The sequence below is a fragment of the Neopsephotus bourkii genome, unplaced genomic scaffold (assembly GCF_033783945.1).
Source record: "Neopsephotus bourkii isolate Nb327-2 ecotype Australia unplaced genomic scaffold, CSIRO-AGI_Nbou_v1 NB_595, whole genome shotgun sequence".
NCBI lineage: Eukaryota > Metazoa > Chordata > Aves > Psittaciformes > Psittacidae > Neopsephotus > Neopsephotus bourkii.
This window is the reverse complement of record NW_026901096.1, coordinates 2,663,485-2,684,285: the sequence shown is the minus strand read 5'-3', so window position 1 is coordinate 2,684,285 and position 20,801 is coordinate 2,663,485. Positions and strand designations below refer to the sequence as shown.

General features: G+C 38.9%; 1 protein-coding gene across 3 annotated transcripts; it reads left to right on the top strand.

Annotated features, from left to right (window-relative positions):
* The first annotated feature begins 50 nt into the window (after nucleotides 1-50).
* On the top strand, nucleotides 51-18,964 carry CPSF3 (cleavage and polyadenylation specific factor 3). 3 transcript variants are annotated; one of them, XM_061351755.1, is made up of 18 exons: nucleotides 51-175; nucleotides 959-1,022; nucleotides 1,886-1,983; nucleotides 2,886-3,014; nucleotides 3,889-4,066; nucleotides 5,800-5,889; nucleotides 6,741-6,891; nucleotides 9,079-9,254; nucleotides 9,833-9,991; nucleotides 10,752-10,898; nucleotides 11,897-12,049; nucleotides 12,414-12,522; nucleotides 12,788-12,886; nucleotides 14,006-14,100; nucleotides 14,646-14,733; nucleotides 15,663-15,732; nucleotides 16,300-16,396; nucleotides 18,645-18,964. In XM_061351755.1, exons 1-18 carry the CDS (start codon nucleotides 105-107, stop codon nucleotides 18,744-18,746), a joined length of 2,076 nt encoding a protein of 691 aa, XP_061207739.1. In that variant the 5' UTR covers nucleotides 51-104; the 3' UTR covers nucleotides 18,747-18,964. The 3 variants fall into 3 exon arrangements, with proteins under 3 accessions (XP_061207739.1, XP_061207740.1, XP_061207741.1); XM_061351756.1 differs by lacking the exon at nucleotides 12,788-12,886; XM_061351757.1 differs by lacking the exons at nucleotides 51-175; nucleotides 959-1,022 and having other exon boundaries at nucleotides 3,927-4,066.
* The last annotated feature ends 1,837 nt before the right edge of the window (nucleotides 18,965-20,801 follow it).

Below are 20,801 nucleotides of genomic sequence, written 5' to 3'. Positions count from 1 at the left end.
AGGACAGGAAGCGGAAGACGAGAGGAAGAGGAAACCGAGAGGGAGCGGAAGGCAGGGGGGCTTGCGGAGGGGTCCGCGCGGGTGCCTCCGGGGCTCAGGGCATCATGTCCGCCAAGCGGAAAGCCGAGGCGATGATCCCGGCGGAAGAGAGCGATCAGCTGCTCATCCGGCCCCTGTGAGCGCCCGGGGCGGGCGCAGCGGCGGGACCCGCGCGTTGGGCTTGGGCAGGGGGTGTCGGTAGGGCGCCGGGGCTGCGGCCAGCCCGGGGTTAGGGGTGGAGCCCGACTTGTGAGGTGGGCGCGGGCCCGGGCTCCAGCCCAGCGCTTCCCCTGGGGCTCGGTTGTGTCATCGCAACCGGTGGGGCGGGAGCGTGGCCTAGGCGGCCCGGGAGAAACGGTATTTGGGGTGTTGAAATCCCGGGCTGTCTTCCTCTTTCCGTCCCTGGGAGGGCCGTCATGCTCAGGTGGAAGGATCTTGACTTTTTCCTGTGCGCTACTGAAGTGCTGTTTGAGTAAAACGTTTCTGTTTTACCTTTGCACTTCGACGGCACTGTGGGTCTTGTAGTACTTCAGGTTGATTTGCTTTTCTCTGTTGAGGATGCCAATGCAATTTGCAGGTGTTTCAGCTTCTTAAAGCTTATTCACCCCAACATAATTTGTTCAGTAAGCTTCCCATTCCTTATACATCTCAATACTTTGAGACTCGAGTGTGCAAGCATGCAGTAAAAGACTGAAGAGACCAAAATAATTTCCCCAACTATTCTTTGTATTTCTCCTGCATTAAATAGGGCCTCATTTCCATAGAGATAAATATAACTGTTCTGCTACTTTAAGTGTTTCAGCTTAAAAGGTTGTTATTTCTACACAGAAAAATAATCCCACTGAACACATCCAATATATAGTTGCATCCATATGGTGTGGGTTGGTTTAGTTTTGATGACTTTGATGTCTTTTTGCAGAGGTGCTGGCCAAGAAGTGGGAAGGTCATGCATTATTCTGGAGTTTAAAGGAAGAAAAATAATGGTAATTATTCTATGAATGTATTTGTGTGTTCTCTCATTATGGTGCCTCAGATCACAAAAAGTCATTAAGGGTTCAATGCAGCTGCCACACTGAAGTCAGTCACTGTGCTAAAAGAGGAAGGGTTTACAGCTTTCTGGAACAAGTAACATATAACAGGCGGTATTAGAGAGGTTGTCCTGTAAAACAACTACATATCCTCAAACAGCATGTGTGTGTCTAAAGTGTGGATTCTAAATCACAGAATACCAGGTTGGAAGGGACTTTGGGGATCATCTGGTACAACCTTTCTAGGCAAAGCATGACCTAGACTAGATGTCCCAGCACCCTGTCCACCTGGGTCTTTAAAGTGTCCAATGTTAGAGAATCGCCTGGGAATATTATTCCAATGGCTGATTGCTGTCACTGTGGAAAAAAAAAACCCACAAAAATGTACACATGTTAGGTTTCAGTGGAACCTCGGGCTAATGTTTACCAACAGTTATGTGTAAACAGTCACATATAAACACATAGCTGTTCTCTTCCTCTTTTCCATCTGTCTTCTCATATGGTGGCTGGAATAACTTGGACATTCTGACTATTATTACCTGTATTATTACCGGTGTTGCTGAAGTGTAAGTGAAGGCTTGCATAGGTGCTAAATTATAATCAAAGACTGGGATCTTTTGAGAAATTTTCAGTGTCCTAGTAGAGATGAGTCATTTAGACAGAAGCCCAAGATGTGAAATCCGGTGCTAAAAGCAGTGGTTAAGGAAAGAATACTTTTTGCATGATGCTAAAGTCACTAGGAACTATATTTTAGACCAAACTGGAAGAGGGTTTCTTGCATGTTCTGTTAGAAGCTTTAACTTCCTTTCATTTTTCAGCTTGATTGTGGAATCCATCCTGGACTGGAAGGAATGGATGCTCTTCCTTACATTGATTTAATAGATCCCGCTGAGATTGATCTCCTCTTAATTAGTCAGTAAGTTGCACCTGAAAGATCAAGTAACTGAGGTTGTGGTTGGAGCTGTGTTCACTGAGAGGCTGAAAAGAGGTGTCATATAGATGGTAATGGCATGGCGAAATTTTAGTTTCCAGCTCTTTTAAAATTGAGGATGTTGAGTTCTTGACATTAGAACTCTCCTGTGAGCTCGCTGTGATGTCTGACTTCTATAACCTGGCCTGCTTTAACACCATTGTGACAGCTTCCAGGAGTCTTCCACATGAAGACTGATGAAAAGTATTGGTTGTGGTTTTTGCTCCATTGGCTTTGAATGAAGAACGTTATTGGACACTTGGGCAAGCTTTGAATGTGTTTAAATTTTGCTTAGTGGCTGAGAGACAAGCAGAGCATTTCTAAATGATTTAACCAGTCATAACCAGGTCTCTATAAAATCCTGAGCTTTCATGGTATGTGCTTGTTTGACTTCTGTTTCAAAAGTACTTCCTTAAAATAGGTCAGACTTAAAGTGGCCAAATAATTTTGTTTAAGTAGTTAGCATTTTAATCTATAGTGTCCAACATGCAAACTTAAGATTGCATTTGTTAGCTTTCTTATATTTGACATTTATAATGTTCCTGGTTCCTCTTGGTTTTCTCCCTCTAAATTTATATGTAGATTACAAAAAGGTTAATTCTGAAATTATTTGGGTAAAACGTTTGCCATTAATGGGGAATTTCCTCTATTACTCTTAGGCCTTCCTGTCTGCACGTCTTGTCACTAGTGTACAGAATGTAGACCAGCACAGTTAACAACAGAGTTGAGAATTCTGCTTCTGGATTTTCATGATTCCGTGTTAACCCAGCGAAGTAGTGAATTATATGATATGTATTAGTGTTGTGTGATGCTAATGTATTAATTGGATTCATGTGTCTATTTTAAAGTTTCCATTTAGATCACTGTGGGGCTTTACCGTGGTTTTTACAGAAAACAAGTTTTAAAGGAAGGACGTTTATGACTCATGCCACAAAAGCTATTTACAGATGGCTTCTCTCAGACTATGTCAAAGTCAGGTAAGCTGAGCTGTGGGTTGTTTCTTTTAACTCAGGAATTATTTCACCTATAGATTCAACAGGAAACTGAAGATGAAGCCACCAGAGGTGGCTGGATGAACCTGGATGTTGCCACAAGTAGAACATGATAACTAGATTAGAATTAATGAACCATTTTACTGCCTCAGGGATAATGTGACTCTCAAATAATTGCCTATTAATAAATATTTATTAATAAAATCTTTCTTTTCTCTCATTCTTTTCATTTGCTGTATTTGGAGCTTTAGTGGTTTCCTTTTCCCCCCCATCTGTCTCTCTGAAGGCACTCTTGTTCGCATGCTTTTTAATAATCTCTTTTTCCTGAAGCTTCATAGAAGTGGTTTGGTTTGGGTTTCTCTTTTTTTCTTCCTTTTTTTTCCCCCTTCTGTTAGATGCATTGACACATCTTTTCTATGTGAATGCAGTGGTCCTGAGCGTATCTCAACTCAGCAGATTCTAGCTTGGGTCAGAAGCCTGATAAGCAGTCCTCTTTTAAGTTGTTTTGGGTCAATGGGAGGAGTGTGTTTTAGTTTGGCTTTTTAAGACTGTTACAAGCTAACAAATGGCAGATCACCCTCCACAGTTGGGAATCTGTTGTTACTGTCAGACAAATACAGAGCAGATCCTCAATTGCAAAGACCATTCTAGTATGGCCTTTCAAAAGAAAGATGCTTTAACTCCATTTAGGTGAACTACATTAGAGTACCTGGAATTGATTCCTAACATAGGAGACATAGCATTACTGAATGGAAGTCTTACTATCAGTGGGGAGCTACCCAGGAAGTGTTTATCCAACTTGTTACGTGATCTGAGGTGGTAAGATGAGCTGATACTTAGCCATTTCACTTATATCCAGTAATATATCAGCGGATGACATGCTATATACAGAAACAGACCTGGAAGAAAGCATGGACAAGATTGAGACCATCAACTTCCATGAAGTGAAAGAGGTGGCAGGAATCAAATTCTGGTGTTACCACGCAGGCCACGTCCTGGGAGCAGCCATGTTTATGATTGAAATAGCTGGTGTGAAGGTATTTTGTTTTTATTATAAAGTTGAAATCAAGCCTGAAGTCTGGTTGTTAATTATTTCTTATTGTCTGTTAAGCCCCACTGCTGTGGCTGGAGATGTCAAATAGACTTGGACTCCAGGCAGGGTGGGAGCCCTTGACTTAGAGCATGTATTTTCTCATTGATGAGAACTAGCAAGTGACACACGTATAGGACCAGGTAGGATGTTTGGATTTTATAGGGGTGACTTATGACTCAAATTTGGAACCAGTAAACTGACAGTTTTTCTTGTTACTCCACTCAGAGGCAACTGGTAGCTGGGGCATCCTTATGGAGGCTGCATTTTAGTAAAATCCAGGAACGGATGTCTGGTTCTGTAATTATGATTTACCATGTGCCTGCCTTGAGTGCTTAAATGGCATTAGTCAAAGTATGTGAGTTATATTTTTCTCATAACACTCCTATGCTCAAGTACGTAAAGAAACAAGATTATTGTTAATTTTTAAGCACAGAGAGATTAAATAAGTTGTTGTGTAAACACAGGCAGCACTGCGTCAAAGCCAGATACTTGAGACTACTCTCATGAATTGGGAGTTCAGTAGGATAATCACTGCCAAGGAAGAGTTTCATACAGCCTTGAAGAGGGAAGAGAGATTCTGGTAGTGCTGAGGCTTCTGTCTAGAGGGACTTTGTTCATGGTTATAATGATTGAGAATTTTAGAAGTTTAAAAAAAAAGCATAGAAATAGGATTCCATTATTTTCTTTAATTCCCTGGGAAGCGAATGTCATAGTAGGTTACTTGTAGACCAGTTGTCTGCTGTTGCTGACTATATGTTTTGTTGTTTGTTTCCTCACAGGAGGAAATTCTTTCCTGTTAGGGTGGTGAGGCACTGGAATAGGTTGCCCAGGGAGGCTGTGAATGCTTCATCCCTGTCAGTGTTGAAGGCCAGGTTGGACGAGGCCTTGGGTGATACGGTTTAGAGCGAGGTGTCCCTGCCCATGGCAGGGGGGTTGGAACTTGATGATCTTAAGGTCCTTTCCAACCCTAACTATTCTATGATTCTATTTTAATCACTGGAATGGTTGTTTAGTTTAAACTGTTTAGTTTCAAAACCAACCCTTTGGGCAGAGAGAGCTGCATCCCACCCTGCAGTTAAGAATCCATTAAAAATTGCTTACAGTTACAGATTACTTCTTGGTATAATGGGGAACATGATCATTCCATTTAGAAATTCTGCTAATTATAGGTTGGGGGCTTTTTAGTATAAGAAAATCTTAGAAGAATTTTTAATAAGTAATTTGATTGTACTATTCACTGTATTTCAATTCTGATACATAAATGCAGTTTTATCTACTTCTTACTTCCACTCAGGACCTGCTGTACTTTGTTACATCAATTTTTACTTCTTAACGATCAGTGCATGTACGCAAAAGGCTGGAAATGGCATCTTTATACCTCAAACAATAAATAAAATCTTAGTAATTGTTTTCCTAGTTCTGTTGGATTTATTCTACTGCTTAAAATAAGAAATGTTTTACTTACTGTGGCTAAAATATTTGTATTGTACCACTGTTGACCTAATATTGTAAGCACTGTCCACATCAGAAAAGTCTTTAATTGAAGTACATCTGACCCTTTTATGATAAATTCCTTAAGCCCGTTTTTGCTTAAAAAATATCACTCCTATACAACAGCTTTTTAGAGACCTGGTGGAACGTGTAATCAGAGTAATTGCTTCTCTTTGTCTCCCATAGCTTTTATATACAGGTGATTTCTCAAGACAGGAAGACAGACACCTGATGGCAGCTGAGATTCCCAATATTAAACCTGATATTCTTATAATTGTAAGTTTTACAGAATTATCTTTTATATTTGTAATGAAATATGTATAGGTATATTACTTAATTAAAGCTAAAATGAAATGAGAGAGGAGATTTAGTGGTACGTCATGGCTTGCATTAAATATCCAAATGCTTGGGTGTTCAGAACACTCCAACATTTCACTGTATTAAAAAGTCTAATTTTCATTTTATAAATTTTCTGATGAAGTTCCTTAAGCCTTTAGACAGACCTTTTCAAGATGGGAGATTTATTAGGTGCGACTTGTGTTTGCTAGATGTATTATACAAACCCCAGTGTAGCTAGATGTCCTTAGTAGATCTTAACCCTGATTTTGTTTACTGTGTCCCTTCTGATTGCTTTTTGTAACTGCTAATTTCATTTTAAGTCACATCAAAATCTTGTATTTTATGTAATTCCTATATTTTAGGCTAGGTACTTTTAAACTGTGGTACATGTACCACTAGTGAGCCATATTAATGTGATAACCCCTTCATCAAAGCAGTGGCATCACTGCCATCTAGGAAAGTATGTATGTTAAATTTGAAACCTCTCATAAGAAGCATCAGAATTAATAGCTTTAATTGTTTGTTTGTTTTCCTAACAGGATCTGTCTTTCCAACCAGCTGGGAGAGGTTTGCGAGAGGGAAAATTCTGGTTATTTAACTTGGTCGAAGTGGTTATGGGAATTTGGGAGTGGTTTTGATTTTTCTCTTCACCTCACCGTTCTCCTTCCTCTCCCCACCATGTTAACACCAGTATGCTTTTCTGTATTTTCGTGTTGGATTCCGAGGAGAAGATTGAGAATCAGTCTCTGTGTATCAGTATTTTTAATATTTAATTTCTGTATACACAGGAATCCACTTATGGTACTCACATTCATGAAAAAAGGGAAGAGCGAGAGGCAAGATTCTGTAACACTGTTCACGACATTGTCAATAGAGGAGGTAGAGGTCTTATTCCTGTGTTTGCCCTGGGTCGAGCACAAGAACTACTTTTAATTTTAGGTATGTACCTTCCCAGCTCCTCTTAATAAAAGGCATAGAGAGTTAAATGAGAATGTTTAAACAACTCTTTAGCCATTTCCCAGTGTGTTAATGCATAATGCATGTTTGTCAAAGTGCCAAAAGTCCAGTAAACCAACCAAAGCAGTTCTGCTTTATGAGTCAGGATGGAGGCATAGAAAGGAAAGGGTAATGGCATATCCTTTCCAGTAAGGAAAGGGTAATATGTGCTTGACTCAAATCTTGTTGAACCAGGATTTCAGCAAATAGGGCCTAATACTGCAGATTGAAAACTGAGCAATCACAAACTGTACTGCTAAAAAAAGGTGTAGTCTGCTCCAGAGTTTCACCACCTTTGCTCTTTAATTTACAAGGCTGTATGGAGAAGTCTATAGGAAGAGTTAAGAACATACACACTTAAGTCTTAGTGGTAGTGGGAAAGCAAATTAGGCTTTGTTAAGAAGAGCAGAATGGAAGGGAAAGGGTAATTACACATGATCGTAACAAGCCACTTCACATAAAATATATAGGTAGTTGTGACAAGGTACTTCAAGTAAACCAGTTATTAAATAATTATTTCCAGGCTTGTTTGCTTCCTTTTAGCACACTGAATGTGTACTACATTATGTGCTTTTTCAGTCTCTTTTTGCTCCTGCAAATGCTGGCAAGACCAAAAGATAATTATCTTAAAATTAAAACATTTATTTTTAGGGGTATTGAATCTAAAGTGTTGCTGAAGAAGTATGACATTCTTCTCGCTTTCCATTTCATTTTAGCTCAATATTAGAAACTAATTAGTTTCAAAATATGTTACTGGGCTATTCAAATGTTAATAAGCAATTTGGATCTAGGCACAGGATAGTATTCAGTGTGGGATTATTTGCTACTTATCATTGATTGAAGGGTTTTTATGGAGGAGATAGAACAGGAACATTTTAAATCTCGTGTGGCCATCAATTTGTCATTTGTTTGCCTCTCCTTCCTGTGTGTAGGTATTAAAGTTGAGTTTCTAAAGATAAGCTTGAAAATACCTCTAGTAAAGCTAGACATTCAATTGGATGCTTAATTAGGTAGAGAATGCAATTGCATCTCTTGTGTCTGCACAACTGAGCCCACAGGATTACGTTTTTCTTTATAAGTGTATGACAAAAAATAAAATACTGTGTTACAGTATAGAAAACTGTGATGATGTCCAGTCCTTTAATGTCACTCTGAGTCCTGCTGTTGGTTATCTTCTACTGGCTGTGGCTACCTTACGCTTGAGTTTATTAACATAGTGATGTCAGTAAGCCTCTCTGACATGTTCTGAAAATCTTTGGCTGCGTATCAGAAATGTCAGGTTAAAGCCAAATAATTTTAAATACACCAAAGAGTGTACCTTTATCTTTGGATGATTGCTCCTCACACAGTATAAATATGTTTTAGACTAGCAGAACTGTATCCAAGTGGGAAAACGATTAAGTTATGTTTGCACAGATGCATTTAGATCTCTTCTTTGTGTTGAGTAAAGGTCATGGCTACTGTCATCAATGATAAAATACATTGTGGTTAGTGAAGGCTTTTTGCCTTTTTCTGTTTCGGTTAAACTTGTAAAATATAACTGTTGGTGATGTATAGGAAGCCATAAATGATAACTGGATGATCCTTTTACGCCTTGAACTCTCTGGGTTTGTTTTCCACAACTTTGGTACAGTGAATTCTCATCAACATATCTACGCACAGATGTCCCTAACTGTTAGATGTATAATTGATATTTGACAGAGACAGTTCTGCTTTATTGCAGTGGTTTGGTAAAGCTTCCACTGTTGTAAATGTAGATTTATTGCTGTGTAATATTGTGTATGCTTTATACCTTGTAGCTGAAGTTGGTAATTGATTGGAATTTGACCTGCCAAAAATACCTGAAATTCATCTTTTGCTTGTTTGTTTGCATGCTTGTTTGTACTAGTTATATACGTTTTTAGTTGGTGATTGCTTTTTCTTCTTAAGTAGAGCAGGTTAAAAAAAAAGCTTATGATTGTGACTTTCTGTAGTAAAAATGAAAAACTGCACTGCTAAATCTGTTTCACAAGAAGCATTAACACTTCTGAGAAGCATGCACTTTGGAGACAATGCTGTGGGCAGGGTTGCGTGGGTTTTTTAGTTGGGTTTTTTTGTTTGTTTTTCTTCAGTGTTTCTGGGTTTTTGTAGATGAATACTGGCAGAATCATCCTGAACTCCATGATATCCCGATATACTATGCCTCCTCCTTGGCAAAGAAGTGTATGGCAGTTTATCAGACATATGTCAATGCCATGAATGACAAGATCCGCAAGCAAATTAACATCAACAATCCATTTGTTTTCAAGCATATTAGTAATCTGAAGGTAAGCTTGAGTTAAGGTTGTCTTACAAAAGAGGAAGGGTGACAGAAAAATTCAGTAGGATCATAGAATGGTTTGGGTTGGGAAGGACCTTCAGATCATCTAGTTCCAAACCCCCTGCCATGGGAAGAGACGCCTCACACTAGAGCATGTCATTCCAAGGCTCTGTCCAACCTGGCCTTGAACACTGCCAGGTATGGAGCATTCACGACTTCTTTGGGCAACCTGTTCCAGTGCCTCACCACCTTCACAGTAGCTGCTGAACAGTTTGCATGCTGACTGTCCCAGTAGGTTGATTAGGTGCAGGTTTATATCCAAGTTATCTGCTATCCCAGTGTTTAGAGGGCTTGTTGAGGGGAGCTTACGCCCCAGCTTTTCTTCCACTGTGGATCCCTGTACTTACAGTTTGCTCCTTATGGGCATCAATAGGAAGAACTCTCCTGCAAAGGGCACTGTTTATGAGGATGGGGTATAACTGGTGAATGTAGGGCTCTACTTGTACCTTGTTCAAGGGTGTAGCTAGGCTGTCCTTCATGTGACTAAGTTATGGTGTCTGATATTCTTGCTGTTTGTCCATTCAGAGTATGGATCATTTTGATGATATTGGCCCAAGTGTTGTGATGGCATCCCCAGGTATGATGCAGAGTGGCTTATCCAGAGAGTTGTTTGAAAGCTGGTGCACAGATAAGAGGAATGGAGTAATTATAGCAGGGTACTGTGTTGAAGGAACACTTGCTAAGGTGAGTCGCTAATACGTCACGACTTAATATGTATAAGTATTCATGTTATGTTTAAAAAGAATTTGCCAATGGCAAGTGTGTTTATTTGAATTTACTGAGAAGATTGTTGTCAGATACACATAATTATGTTGTTAAAACTAGTTGCTTTTAGCTAATACTAATGAAAAGTACTGAAAATTGACATATGGCCATTTCTAGTGATGTTAGAATAATCTTTTCTAGGAGCAGATACCTTGTCATGAGAAAGAATGAGTGAAGCTTCTCTCCAACTTCAGACCCCTCCACCATTTAACTTTTTGAGAGAGGAGCCCTAATCCTAATTCCGGAGGAATAGATATTAAATCTTAATGCTATTTAAGTGTCAGATCAGACTGCCTTGCACCTGTTGTGCTACTGTCCAGTTGTAGAGAATTAAATCCTTCTAAATTCCAGCAGCTGAGAGCATCAGAGCATCTAGTTTTGCCTTTAGAGATAGAGGTCACACACTAGCTACAATTTTAATATAAATTTGAGAAAGGTATATCTGGAAGAAAGAATGACCCCCAAGATTTGCAGGATCTGAGGAGTTTCCATCTGAGTATACAGAAGATGAAATGATGTGCATTGTGCGTGGTTTTTTTTTTCATTTGTGAGTGTTCATTTTGTGAAATTTGAGAGAAATTCTTCACATTTAACCTGACTGCCAATATTATTTCATACGGTTTGGAAATGTAAAGCATCTGTTACATCATGACTTATTTAAAGTGCTATTTTCTTCTAGCACATCATGTCTGAACCTGAAGAGATCACAACTATGTCAGGGCAGAAACTGCCACTGAAGATGTCTGTGGACTACATTTCTTTCTCTGCTCACACAGATTATCAACAAACCAGTGAATTTATCCGGGCCCTGAAACCTCCACATGTGGTTAGTATACATGCTTCCCATCTCTCCAAAGTGGGATTCATCAAACCACTTCAGGGCCGTGTGTCATCAAGGTGTGAAGTCAAGTCATCATCATCATCAAGGCATCCTGGTGTCTAGCAGTAACAGTAGCCAGCATCCCTATGCCTTTAATAATAAAAGATGGAGATCTTAGCCGGTTTTCATCATGTTACCTTAACAAAGTAAAGATGAACTTGCTTCTGACTGTGCACATGGGGATTATCTGGGGATGACTTTCAAGAAATTAGTATGGTCCATAACGTGTTTCAGCAGTGTTGTGCAGAAGTAAAATACAATATAGGACCACATCAAGTTGTGGGCACTGGTATTGGAATAATTCATTGTAATGTGCCCCCAGATAAACAAGAAAATATTAATTGAAGGTATGCAGCAGGCAGCAAGAGACAAAGGCAGCAATTGAGGGGAAAAGCATGAGCAAATCACAGGGATCAGGAGGTGTGAAAGACCAGAATATGAAAATGTGGACTAGGATCTGAGACTGGAGGAGAATCAGTGTGCAAGGAGAGATATGGAAAACAAATCATGGAAGAAAAGAGGATTTAACTTGGCAAAGAGAATTGTGAACTGTGAAGCATCCTCTGAATTGCATGTTTGTTTATAGCTGCCTACATGCAGACACAGAAATGTAAAGCTGACTACCTTCTACTGTTGAACTTAAGTTAATGCTTTGCTTTCATAATATAGCAGTGTATGAAAAGTTAAATTGAGTCTCTGTCATGCACTCTGCTTATTTGCATGTGTTTTTCTACTAATACTTGGGGTTGTGAAATCAAGGCCTTTGGATAATGCAGCAATATCAAAGACATAAAACTATGCAATATAATTAAGCCAGTATTTCATATATTGACGTTTTTATAAAGATGAGGTATAAGATGGCAATTTTGGGGGATAATTTGTTTACTAAACATGTCTGGTTGGTCACATAACTTCTCCTGAAAGGAAAACTCTCCTTCCTATAGATTTTAGTTCATGGTGAGCAGAATGAAATGGCCAGATTGAAAGCAGCATTGATCCGGGAATATGAGGATAATGATGAAGTTCACATAGAAGTTCATAATCCTAGGAATACTGAAGCTGTAACCTTAAACTTCAGAGGAGAAAAACTTGCCAAGGTATAAAATCAGTAGTTTGTTATCTGTACAATGGTATTTTCTTCTGGGATAAAAAATACACTTCTTATTCCAAGTCGCTATTTTTAATTGGCTTCAGATTGTGTGTGTTTTTCAGTATGTGAATGTTTTTCATTTAGTGTTGTATTTGGGGTTTGGGTTTGGGTTTTGGTTTTTTTTTTTGCCTCTGCATTCTTCTAACCTTTTCTTGTGTTAATCCCAGAATGTCTGTTGGGTACGAGGACCTTCCCTTATCATATGTGATGTTTGACTTTTCTGAGAAAACTGTATTGTGTCTCTGTAGCTACATTTGAGCTGTGAATACTTCAGTTTGCCTTGTTGACTATTGTGTGTTTTTCACTTCCAGGTGATGGGATCTTTAGCAGATAAGAAACCAGAGCAAGGACAGAGAATTTCTGGAATCCTAGTTAAAAGAAATTTTAACTATCACATCCTTTCTCCATGTGACCTCTCCAGTAAGTAAAGACAGTGATGTGCTCAGCAGGTAACTGAAACTTAGGGAATACTTTTCTTTTTTAATGGGTATGATAAAATAACAAGCTCTTAGTGCTTTCTTAACCACAGATACATTATTTCTCCACCCTCCTCACTGCAGATTGTCCTTTTCAACCCTCTGTCTTAAATGTCTTGATGCCACTATTGATCTATAGTGGCAATTTTATTTTTTAGGAAGTCAGTTCAAAGGGACAGTTTTTAATAGGAACTTTTTAATTCTTTCAGATTACACAGACTTGGCGATGAGCACTGTAACACAGACACAAGCCATTCCATACACGGGTCCTTTTAATCTACTGTATTATCAGCTACTAAAACTTACTGGTGCGTATTTGGAAAGACATGGTTGTGATTTATATTGGTCAACTTTTAAAACAACTTCCAGTCTTCAGAGGTCTTCTCAGTGGAAATTTCTTTGCCAGTGACTGAAGTGCCACAGTTTATTTTGTATTTTACAACTTTCATTAGATTATGCAGCTTCTCACTGATGCAGTTGATGAGTATGACACATCCTTTTGGAGGGATTCCATTGTAGCTGTATTACAAAATCATGAGCATGTAGCAGTATAGAGCCTAGGGCAAATTCTGTGTCTTGTCAGCCCACAGAGTGAGTTCTGTATCCATTCTGATGTAAAATTTATTAATTGATCTTTTATCTGCAGTCCCAAAATAATATTAATGGAATGCCATTCCATTGATAAAACCAAGATCTCTATCCTCCTTTGTGATAGACAGCCTCTTCTGTCCCTCCACAGGAGGCAAGAATCTGACCTGGCTGGCTTTTTCTGAGTCAGAAGCCATTTAAATCTGCCACTAATGTGATCCCCAGTGCTGCAGTTTAGCTTTCTGAAAGGTCAGGGGCAGCTCCTGGCCTAGTTCATTAAAGACACACAGACTTTGCAGGATCCCTTCCCAGATTGGAAGCCCAGGATTTTTTTTTTCCTTCCCTAGCATCCAAATCTAATTTGTATCACTGAGGAGAAAAATCTGTGTTCAGCTGATATTCAGGTGTCATAACCCAGGTGCTACATGGCACACAGAGGCTTTTGGTTTAAGCTGTATGCTTATGTAAGCAATGGGTTAGCCTTCAAGGGTTTAAGAGGAGCTGGTTAATTCTGTAAATGCAGCACTGAATTTCTTGGTTGTTCTGTTTTTCATTGGTGTGCATGCATCAGTGTGCTAAGCTGGTCAAATGTGAGAATTCAGAACAAGTAAATTGGCTGGTGTTACGTACTAAAACACCCCAAACAATCCAGAACAAAGCAAATAATACTGTCAGGTGAGGGAAGAGAGTATGCACTTCCATTTTGTGAGCTGCTCTGAGCAGTTTTGATAATAACAGACACACCTTATTCTCTAATAACCTGGGGTTTTATGCAGGTAAAGTTAGTATTGCTTTCAGGATGATTTTATTCTTGCTAACCATTTGTTGTCACTTTTCAGGTGATGTAGAAGAAATAGAAATTCAACAAAAACCAGCCCTGAAGGTTTTCAAAAATATTACTGTGATCCAGGAGCCAGGCATGGTAGTCCTTGAGGTGGGCATTGGTGAGGGAGGGAGAAGTATTTTGTTCTCCAGTTTCTCCAAAGTAGTATCATCAGATAAATACTATGCAGAATTCACTGTTTTAAGTAGCTTTCTGTTGGATGCCAAGGAGAATGAAAGGTAGAACAAAATTCCCCTTGAGTGGTGGTCCTATATTGATGCATGTTGTTTCATTTAGCCACTGCTGGTTTCCTTTTTGCCATGACTCAGGAGTGTAATGCAGATTTGGTTCCCAATTTTTATGTGGCAAGTAGGAATCGGAAATAATATCAAATGGTGTTTTCTCCCCCTTTCCAACAGTTGTTATTAATAACTGTTTCACAGATGTGTTCAGAAGCATTCACAGGAAGTTACTGGAATACACCAAGTTAAAAGTACTTAACAACTTGGTGTAAAATGTATGGCAGTCATTTGAAGCTAGAATTCAGAGGAAACCAAATAGGAGAACACGATGAATTTTACATTGGTTTTATGTTGCATTATTCACTCAGCCTGAAGAATGGTCTCACATTATTACTTATTTTTTTTCTCTTCCAGTGGGTGGCAAATCCTGCTAATGATATGTATGCAGACACTGTGACAACAGTGATACTGGAAGTGCAGTCAAATCCCAAAATACAGAAAGGTACTGAGTTTGGTGCATGCATATTTAACTGAGGCATTGCTTCTTAATTTTTTTATATCAGGCTTAGAGGGATATGCCTTACAATAGATTGTGATCCCCCTGTTGTACTTCCCTTCCTTATGAAACTTTTTAGGGAGTAAGATTTGCTACTTAAAACCAGAATTGCCACTTGGTCTTCATTATTTGTAAAATGTTAATTTGTTGAAACCTACTCTTACGTGGTGACTGGTAGCTGACTGTGGAAAATGTGTGTTTATCAAAAGCCTTATCCGTCAGTGAAAAACAGAGTGATTTTCATAATAAGCTCTTCCTATAGACCTCTGACTCCTTTAATGAACAAATACTTAAATAATTATGTTCAGATGAAAATGACTTGATTTAAACAACCTCTTAATTTCAAAACCAAGTCAAAATACAGTATTGTTATTTTTATTTCAACCTCTCTATGCTGAAACATGTTCCAGGAATGTCTATGCCTATTACTGCTACTCACATTTGCTGCCTGGTTTCACTTTATGTATTCTCTGCATGCTCCTAGCCTCTGTGATGTGGTGTTTCTTTATAGAAAAGAAAACAGAGAGTTTATAAACAAATGATGAAAGTAGATTATTTTTACTTTTTAGTAAAGGAAATGTGAGAAGTAATGAGCATAACAATAAAAAGGAGAATTAAAAAGTGAGAATTACACTTGCAAAGTTTTCTGTTTTAAAATGTGATAAGTACAGGGAGCACATATTTTAAAATTACGTATTTTCTTGACTCTTCCATCTTTAATACATTTTCTTTGTAAATTGTTTAAATATGTATCTCTCTTATGTAGTTTTGAGATTGTTTCTTCCTGAAAGTCAATTAGGAACCAGGCAGTAAAAGTTAGCCAATTTTTGCTCCCAGCAAATGACTGTGAAAGTAAAATGGCTTTTTCTTTTCAGCTGCAGTACATAAAATTTCAAAGAAAGTAGACATGGATGTGTATAGGAAGAGAGTGGAGATCATGCTTCAGTAAGTTGGCCTGTTTTTCTAACAGAAAGTGATCACTGTTAATCATGTGAATACAGTAATTTTAGCATAATACAGTTTAATGATAGTTATTTTAAAATGCCTTTTGCAAATTTACTTCAGTCTAGTTTCTGTGAGGGCAGGAATTAAGTAAGGAAAGAGGTGCAGTAGAAAAATCTCAGCATCATTAACATTTTGAATGCAGGACTTTCTTCCAGAAGCAGACTTACGTTGTCTCCCAAAATGCTGTGGTTGTGGAAGTACCGTTTTGGTATCACTCTGATGTATATTTTGTTATTTACATAGAAATCCTGCCTCTTTTGAAATCAAAGGAATCCTTCCTTTCATTTATGGTAAGATTTATTTTGGTAAAACAGTTACTGTTAGGTGACAGCCACTCTCATAAGAATTTAGGTATGGATTTGTTGATTATATTTAAGTGGGCTAAATAACAGTTGCTGAAAGGAGATACTCTGCTGACAAAATGCCTTTGGAACCCTGAGGTTAATAGAAAATAAATTACAAGTTTACTGTTTGGCCACGTCTTACACGCATAGGTCTTTGTTTTAGGGATATGTTTGGAGAAGACTGTGTGAGTTCAAAAGATGGCTCTGTCCTGTGCATCACGGTTGATGGCAAGACTGCAAACATTTCACTGGACACTCGGGTATGTACAGCAAAGCACTCTCTTTTGTGTTTGGCTATATTTAGCAGAGGCGAGTCTCCCATCTAATATACAGATCTGCCTAGAATATCATGTACCCATTGCTAAGGAAATTATTTTGTATTTGATATCAAAACAGCTTAAGCCTGTTCACTTTCTATTATCTCCATTGGCATTCTCATCAGTGGATCAGTACCCTGCCTCTCTGAGAGAAATACTGACCCAGCCTGTGAGCTGAGATCACTGATTTAACAGAAGCATATCCTACAGAGTTTTCTTCATTAAAAAAAAGCTAGAAATGTTTATGTAACAAATGCAGTAAATTTGGAAGAAACCCCAGTATCTGTCAGCAGCTCTCTACTTGTATAAAGATGGATAAAGGCAGATTTTAGAGGAGAAATGGATTTAACCCACAATTTCTTCTGTAAATGCTCTTAAAACAGGCTCTGGTCTGGATAATTGAGCAATCAGAGTAGGAGCAACGGTAATAATTGGGTTTTTGGTCATCTTGATCGTTTTGTAGCTAAACTGAAAGCCTGAAATACTCACAAAAAGAAGTATTTTATGAATTTATTAGCTAGGTTCAGAACTGAATGTGATGCATGTCAGAAGGCTGATTGAAGAAGCAATCGCACCTAGTTACTAAAAAATAAGGAATTGTAAAGAATGGTTCAAACCATGTCTTTTGTGTTCTTAAGCATTTTAATGTGTTGACTTTGTCATAATTAATAGCATAGTGAAAATATATAATGTATTACCACTACCCATTGTAGTAATCCATTCCAGTCTGGAGTAGCTCCTAGATGCTGTCCTGAGGGACCATAACAAATGTTTTAAGTGTTCTACAAATGCAAAAGAAGGTTGATCCCAGCCCAAAATTTCTTACCTATTGAAACAAACTAAATGAGTATTAATTATCTCAAGAGGCAAGTGAGTTACAGTCTTGTGGTTAACACACCATGATTGGTATGTCATCTTTTTTCAGTTTTCTAATAACCATATGCTACATTTCAATGTGTACATAGTACAGGAACATAGGACTGATGAAAAGAGCTCTTGCAATAGAGAAAAAGGTAACAAGACTGGAAAAAAAATACGTAATGCTTAATCAAGAAGTTAGGCTTCATTTTCATGTAATACTATATTGATGTATGTCATTATTGTTAATAATACATTATTGATGTATGTTATTATTGTGCACTGACAGAAGCCCTAATGGCAGCTCAGCTGCTATCTTGTGTATCTTTGTAATACTTTACATACTGAGTTGGCAGTGGCAAACTTGTGCCGTCTTGAACCAGGTTTCTGTCCTTCCGTGCATATATATCGTATAAAACCTTAATGGCTTTAAAATGAAAAACTGTTTAGTATAGATCTGACTATATGGTGGGATTTCTGGGTTACTTTTTCCATGGTAACTGTTAACACAGTGCTCTTAGAGTTCACGTGCTTCTAACAGCATTGTCAGATAACATTAAATACATTTGCTGTTTTAAATGCCCCCCCTTTTTTTTCTCTTCACAAACCTTCATGGTTGAAAGCTGTTATTTGTTCAGAAGACCAGCAAGTTAATACTGAATTAGAGAAGGTACAGTCTTAGAGCCTGAAAGTCCATAGGATCGAGAATAGTGTTACTATGCAAATGCTGCCCTTTGAGATAGAGCAGTCAGGGGATAATCAGGTTGAATGTTGATCAACTTGTGTGTTTGGGGTGAGCATCTTTCTCTAGGATGAGTTGCTTTAGTGATAATCTCTTCAGGCTTTTATATTGATGCAAATGTTATTTTATGGTTGTGGGAGTATCAGTGTGGAGGCTCCCTCAGCACAGAGGGACTGTACCTCTGTGATGAATGCATGTGTTTTACAGTATTAACCTAATGCAACGCGGGTGAATTCACAGGTAAAATGGAAACTGAAAGGACTGAACCTCGTGTGGTTTTATTTGATTTTGAATTAAATGTAACGTACAGAACTTAATGAATTTTACATAGTAGTTTTGAAACATGTTATTAATCAAACATAACACTTGAGATTAAGCTTCTTGTTCCTCAGCCGGGCTTCCATGAGTCTTCTCTGTAGTCTTCTACATATTGGCAGACCATTTAAGAACATAAAGTGCTGCACTTGATAACTCTTTTCCATTTGCGTGACTATTTTTTTCCTTTCCCCTGATGAGCACTGCATTGTTCACATGCTGAAAGGAATATGAAGTGCTGGTTGTTCTAACTTAACTTCTATTTTTTGTTCCCAGACAGTTGACTGTGAGCCAGGAAGTGAAGATGATGAATCCCTCCGTGAAATGGTGGAACTGGCTGCACAGAGGCTTTATGATGCCCTCAGCCCAGTATGCTGACCTCTGTAGATACCTAGGACACATAAAAAAATATCTTCTAAATGTTCGATTTATTTGGACTAACTTTTAAGAGCAAATAAATTTTTTCTTCAGTAAGTCAGATGTATCAATGCTGTGACTGTGAAACTGCTGAGGTATTTCAAGCAATGGATGAGTAACCTTAGAGCAACTATATTTGTGGAAGTATTATAGATTATAATAAAACCAGGCAAAGTGTGCATATATTCTTTCTTCTTATGTGCACATACAAGAAATAAAGAAATTATTAACCTATCTAAATGTAGAATTACAAAAATTAAATTGAGTTTCATGTTTTTGAAGATTAATGACCAGCTGGATGAATTTGATGTATTTGTTTTTCATATGCTCAGTCATAGAGTCATAAAATAGTTAGGGTTGGAAAGGACCTTAAGATCATCTCGTTCCAACCCCCCTGGCAGGGGCAGGGACACCTCACATTAAACCATGCCAACCAAGGCTCTGTCCAACCTGGCCTTGGACACCACCAGGGATGAAGCATTCACAACCTCCCTGGGCAACCCATTCCAGTGCCTCACCACCCTCACAGGAAAGAATTTCCTCCTTATATCCAATCTAAACTTCCCCTGTTTAAGTTTTAACCCGTTACCCCTTGTCCTGTCACTACAGTTCCTAATGAAGAGTCCCTCTCCAGCATCCCTATAAGGCCCCCTTCAGATAAAAATGGACCAAAGCAGAGATTTTTAACTCTACTCTGGCTGTAATTGCCCTCTACAGCTTTACAAGTGTAACTCTCAGTAATTCTATTTTTCCATGAGAAATTGCCAGCACAGATGAAAGAGTAAATAAGGAGCTGCACAATTTGTCCTAACATGAAGTTCTTGAGCATCTGACTATACTACAACTTCAAACATGAAAGCATATGTGAAAGTACTGGCATTCCAGTGCCTCACCACCCTCACAGTAAAGAATTTCGTCCTTATATCCAATCTAAAGTTCTCCTGTTTAAGTTTTAACCCATTACCCCTTGTCCTATCACTACAGTCCCTAATGAACAGTCCCTCCCCAGCATCCTTATAAGGCCCCCTTCAGATACTGCAAGGCTGCTATGAGGTCTCCACGCAACCTTCTCTTCTCCAGGCTGAACAGCCCCAACTTTCTCAGCCTATCTTCATACAGGAGGTGCTCCAGTCCCCTGATCATCCTCGTGGCCCTCCTCTGGACTTGTTCCAACAGATCCATGTCCTTTTTGTGTTGAGTCAAGCTTGTATAGACTTTTGTTCCTGTAAAGGAAGCATGCATTGCAATAAAAACTGCATGCTTGCACCTGCTTGAAGTCAAAGAGAGTTTGAACACGTTTAAAAACCAATCCACATTTGCATACTGGGGTTAATTAGAGCTCTACAGCCGTGTATACAGCCATTACCATTAACTAGACTAGATGAACAAAACCAGCTTCAAGCAAAGCCTTGTGCAAGTTCCAGTGACAGTTCACACACATCTGCCCCTGCCAAGGGCCCTGTCACTCTGTGCTGGTGCAAGGGTCTTCCTGGGCAACGTGAAATGTGGTACCTGCATGTGGACTGCAGCATGTGGAGGAGAAGAATGATACTCCGAGTTAGCCGGGGTTGTTGCCAAACAGTAAATTGTGCAGAAAATTGCCCATGGGCAGTGAGTTTTCTACAAAACATCTTTGTTACACACACAGCTTTTTGTCTCCCCACTCCCAGCTGGTTTAAATTGGAATCTCGTGGATCACAGAAATCGGAATACCAGGTTGGAAGGTACCTCAAGGACCATGTGCTCCAACTCTTCCTGGCAAAGTGGCTGGATGTCCCAGCACCCTGTCCAGCCCAGCCTCCTAAGTGTCCAACACTGAGGAATCCACCACTTCCCTGCAGAGATAATTCCAATGGTTGATTGTTCTCATAGTGCAAATTTCCTCAAGTCCAATTAGAATCATCCCAGGAGTAACCTGTGCCCATTACCCCTCCTCTTTTCCATGTGACTCCTTCTAAAGGGTGTCTCCATCTTCTTTGTAGCCACCCTTTAAACACTGGCAGTAGAATCAGTGTA

Excerpts from the sequence above, each read along its gene's own strand:
- CPSF3 (XM_061351755.1), top strand. The coding sequence starts at position 105 with ATGTCCGCCAAGCGGAAAGCCGAGGCGATGATCCCGGCGGAAGAGAGC. Across the intron at positions 10,899-11,896 it reads CCCTGAAACCTCCACATGTG|ATTTTAGTTCATGGTGAGCA; the intron begins GTTAGTATACAT and ends TCCTTCCTATAG. Across the intron at positions 12,887-14,005 it reads TCAGCTACTAAAACTTACTG|GTGATGTAGAAGAAATAGAA; the intron begins GTGCGTATTTGG and ends GTCACTTTTCAG.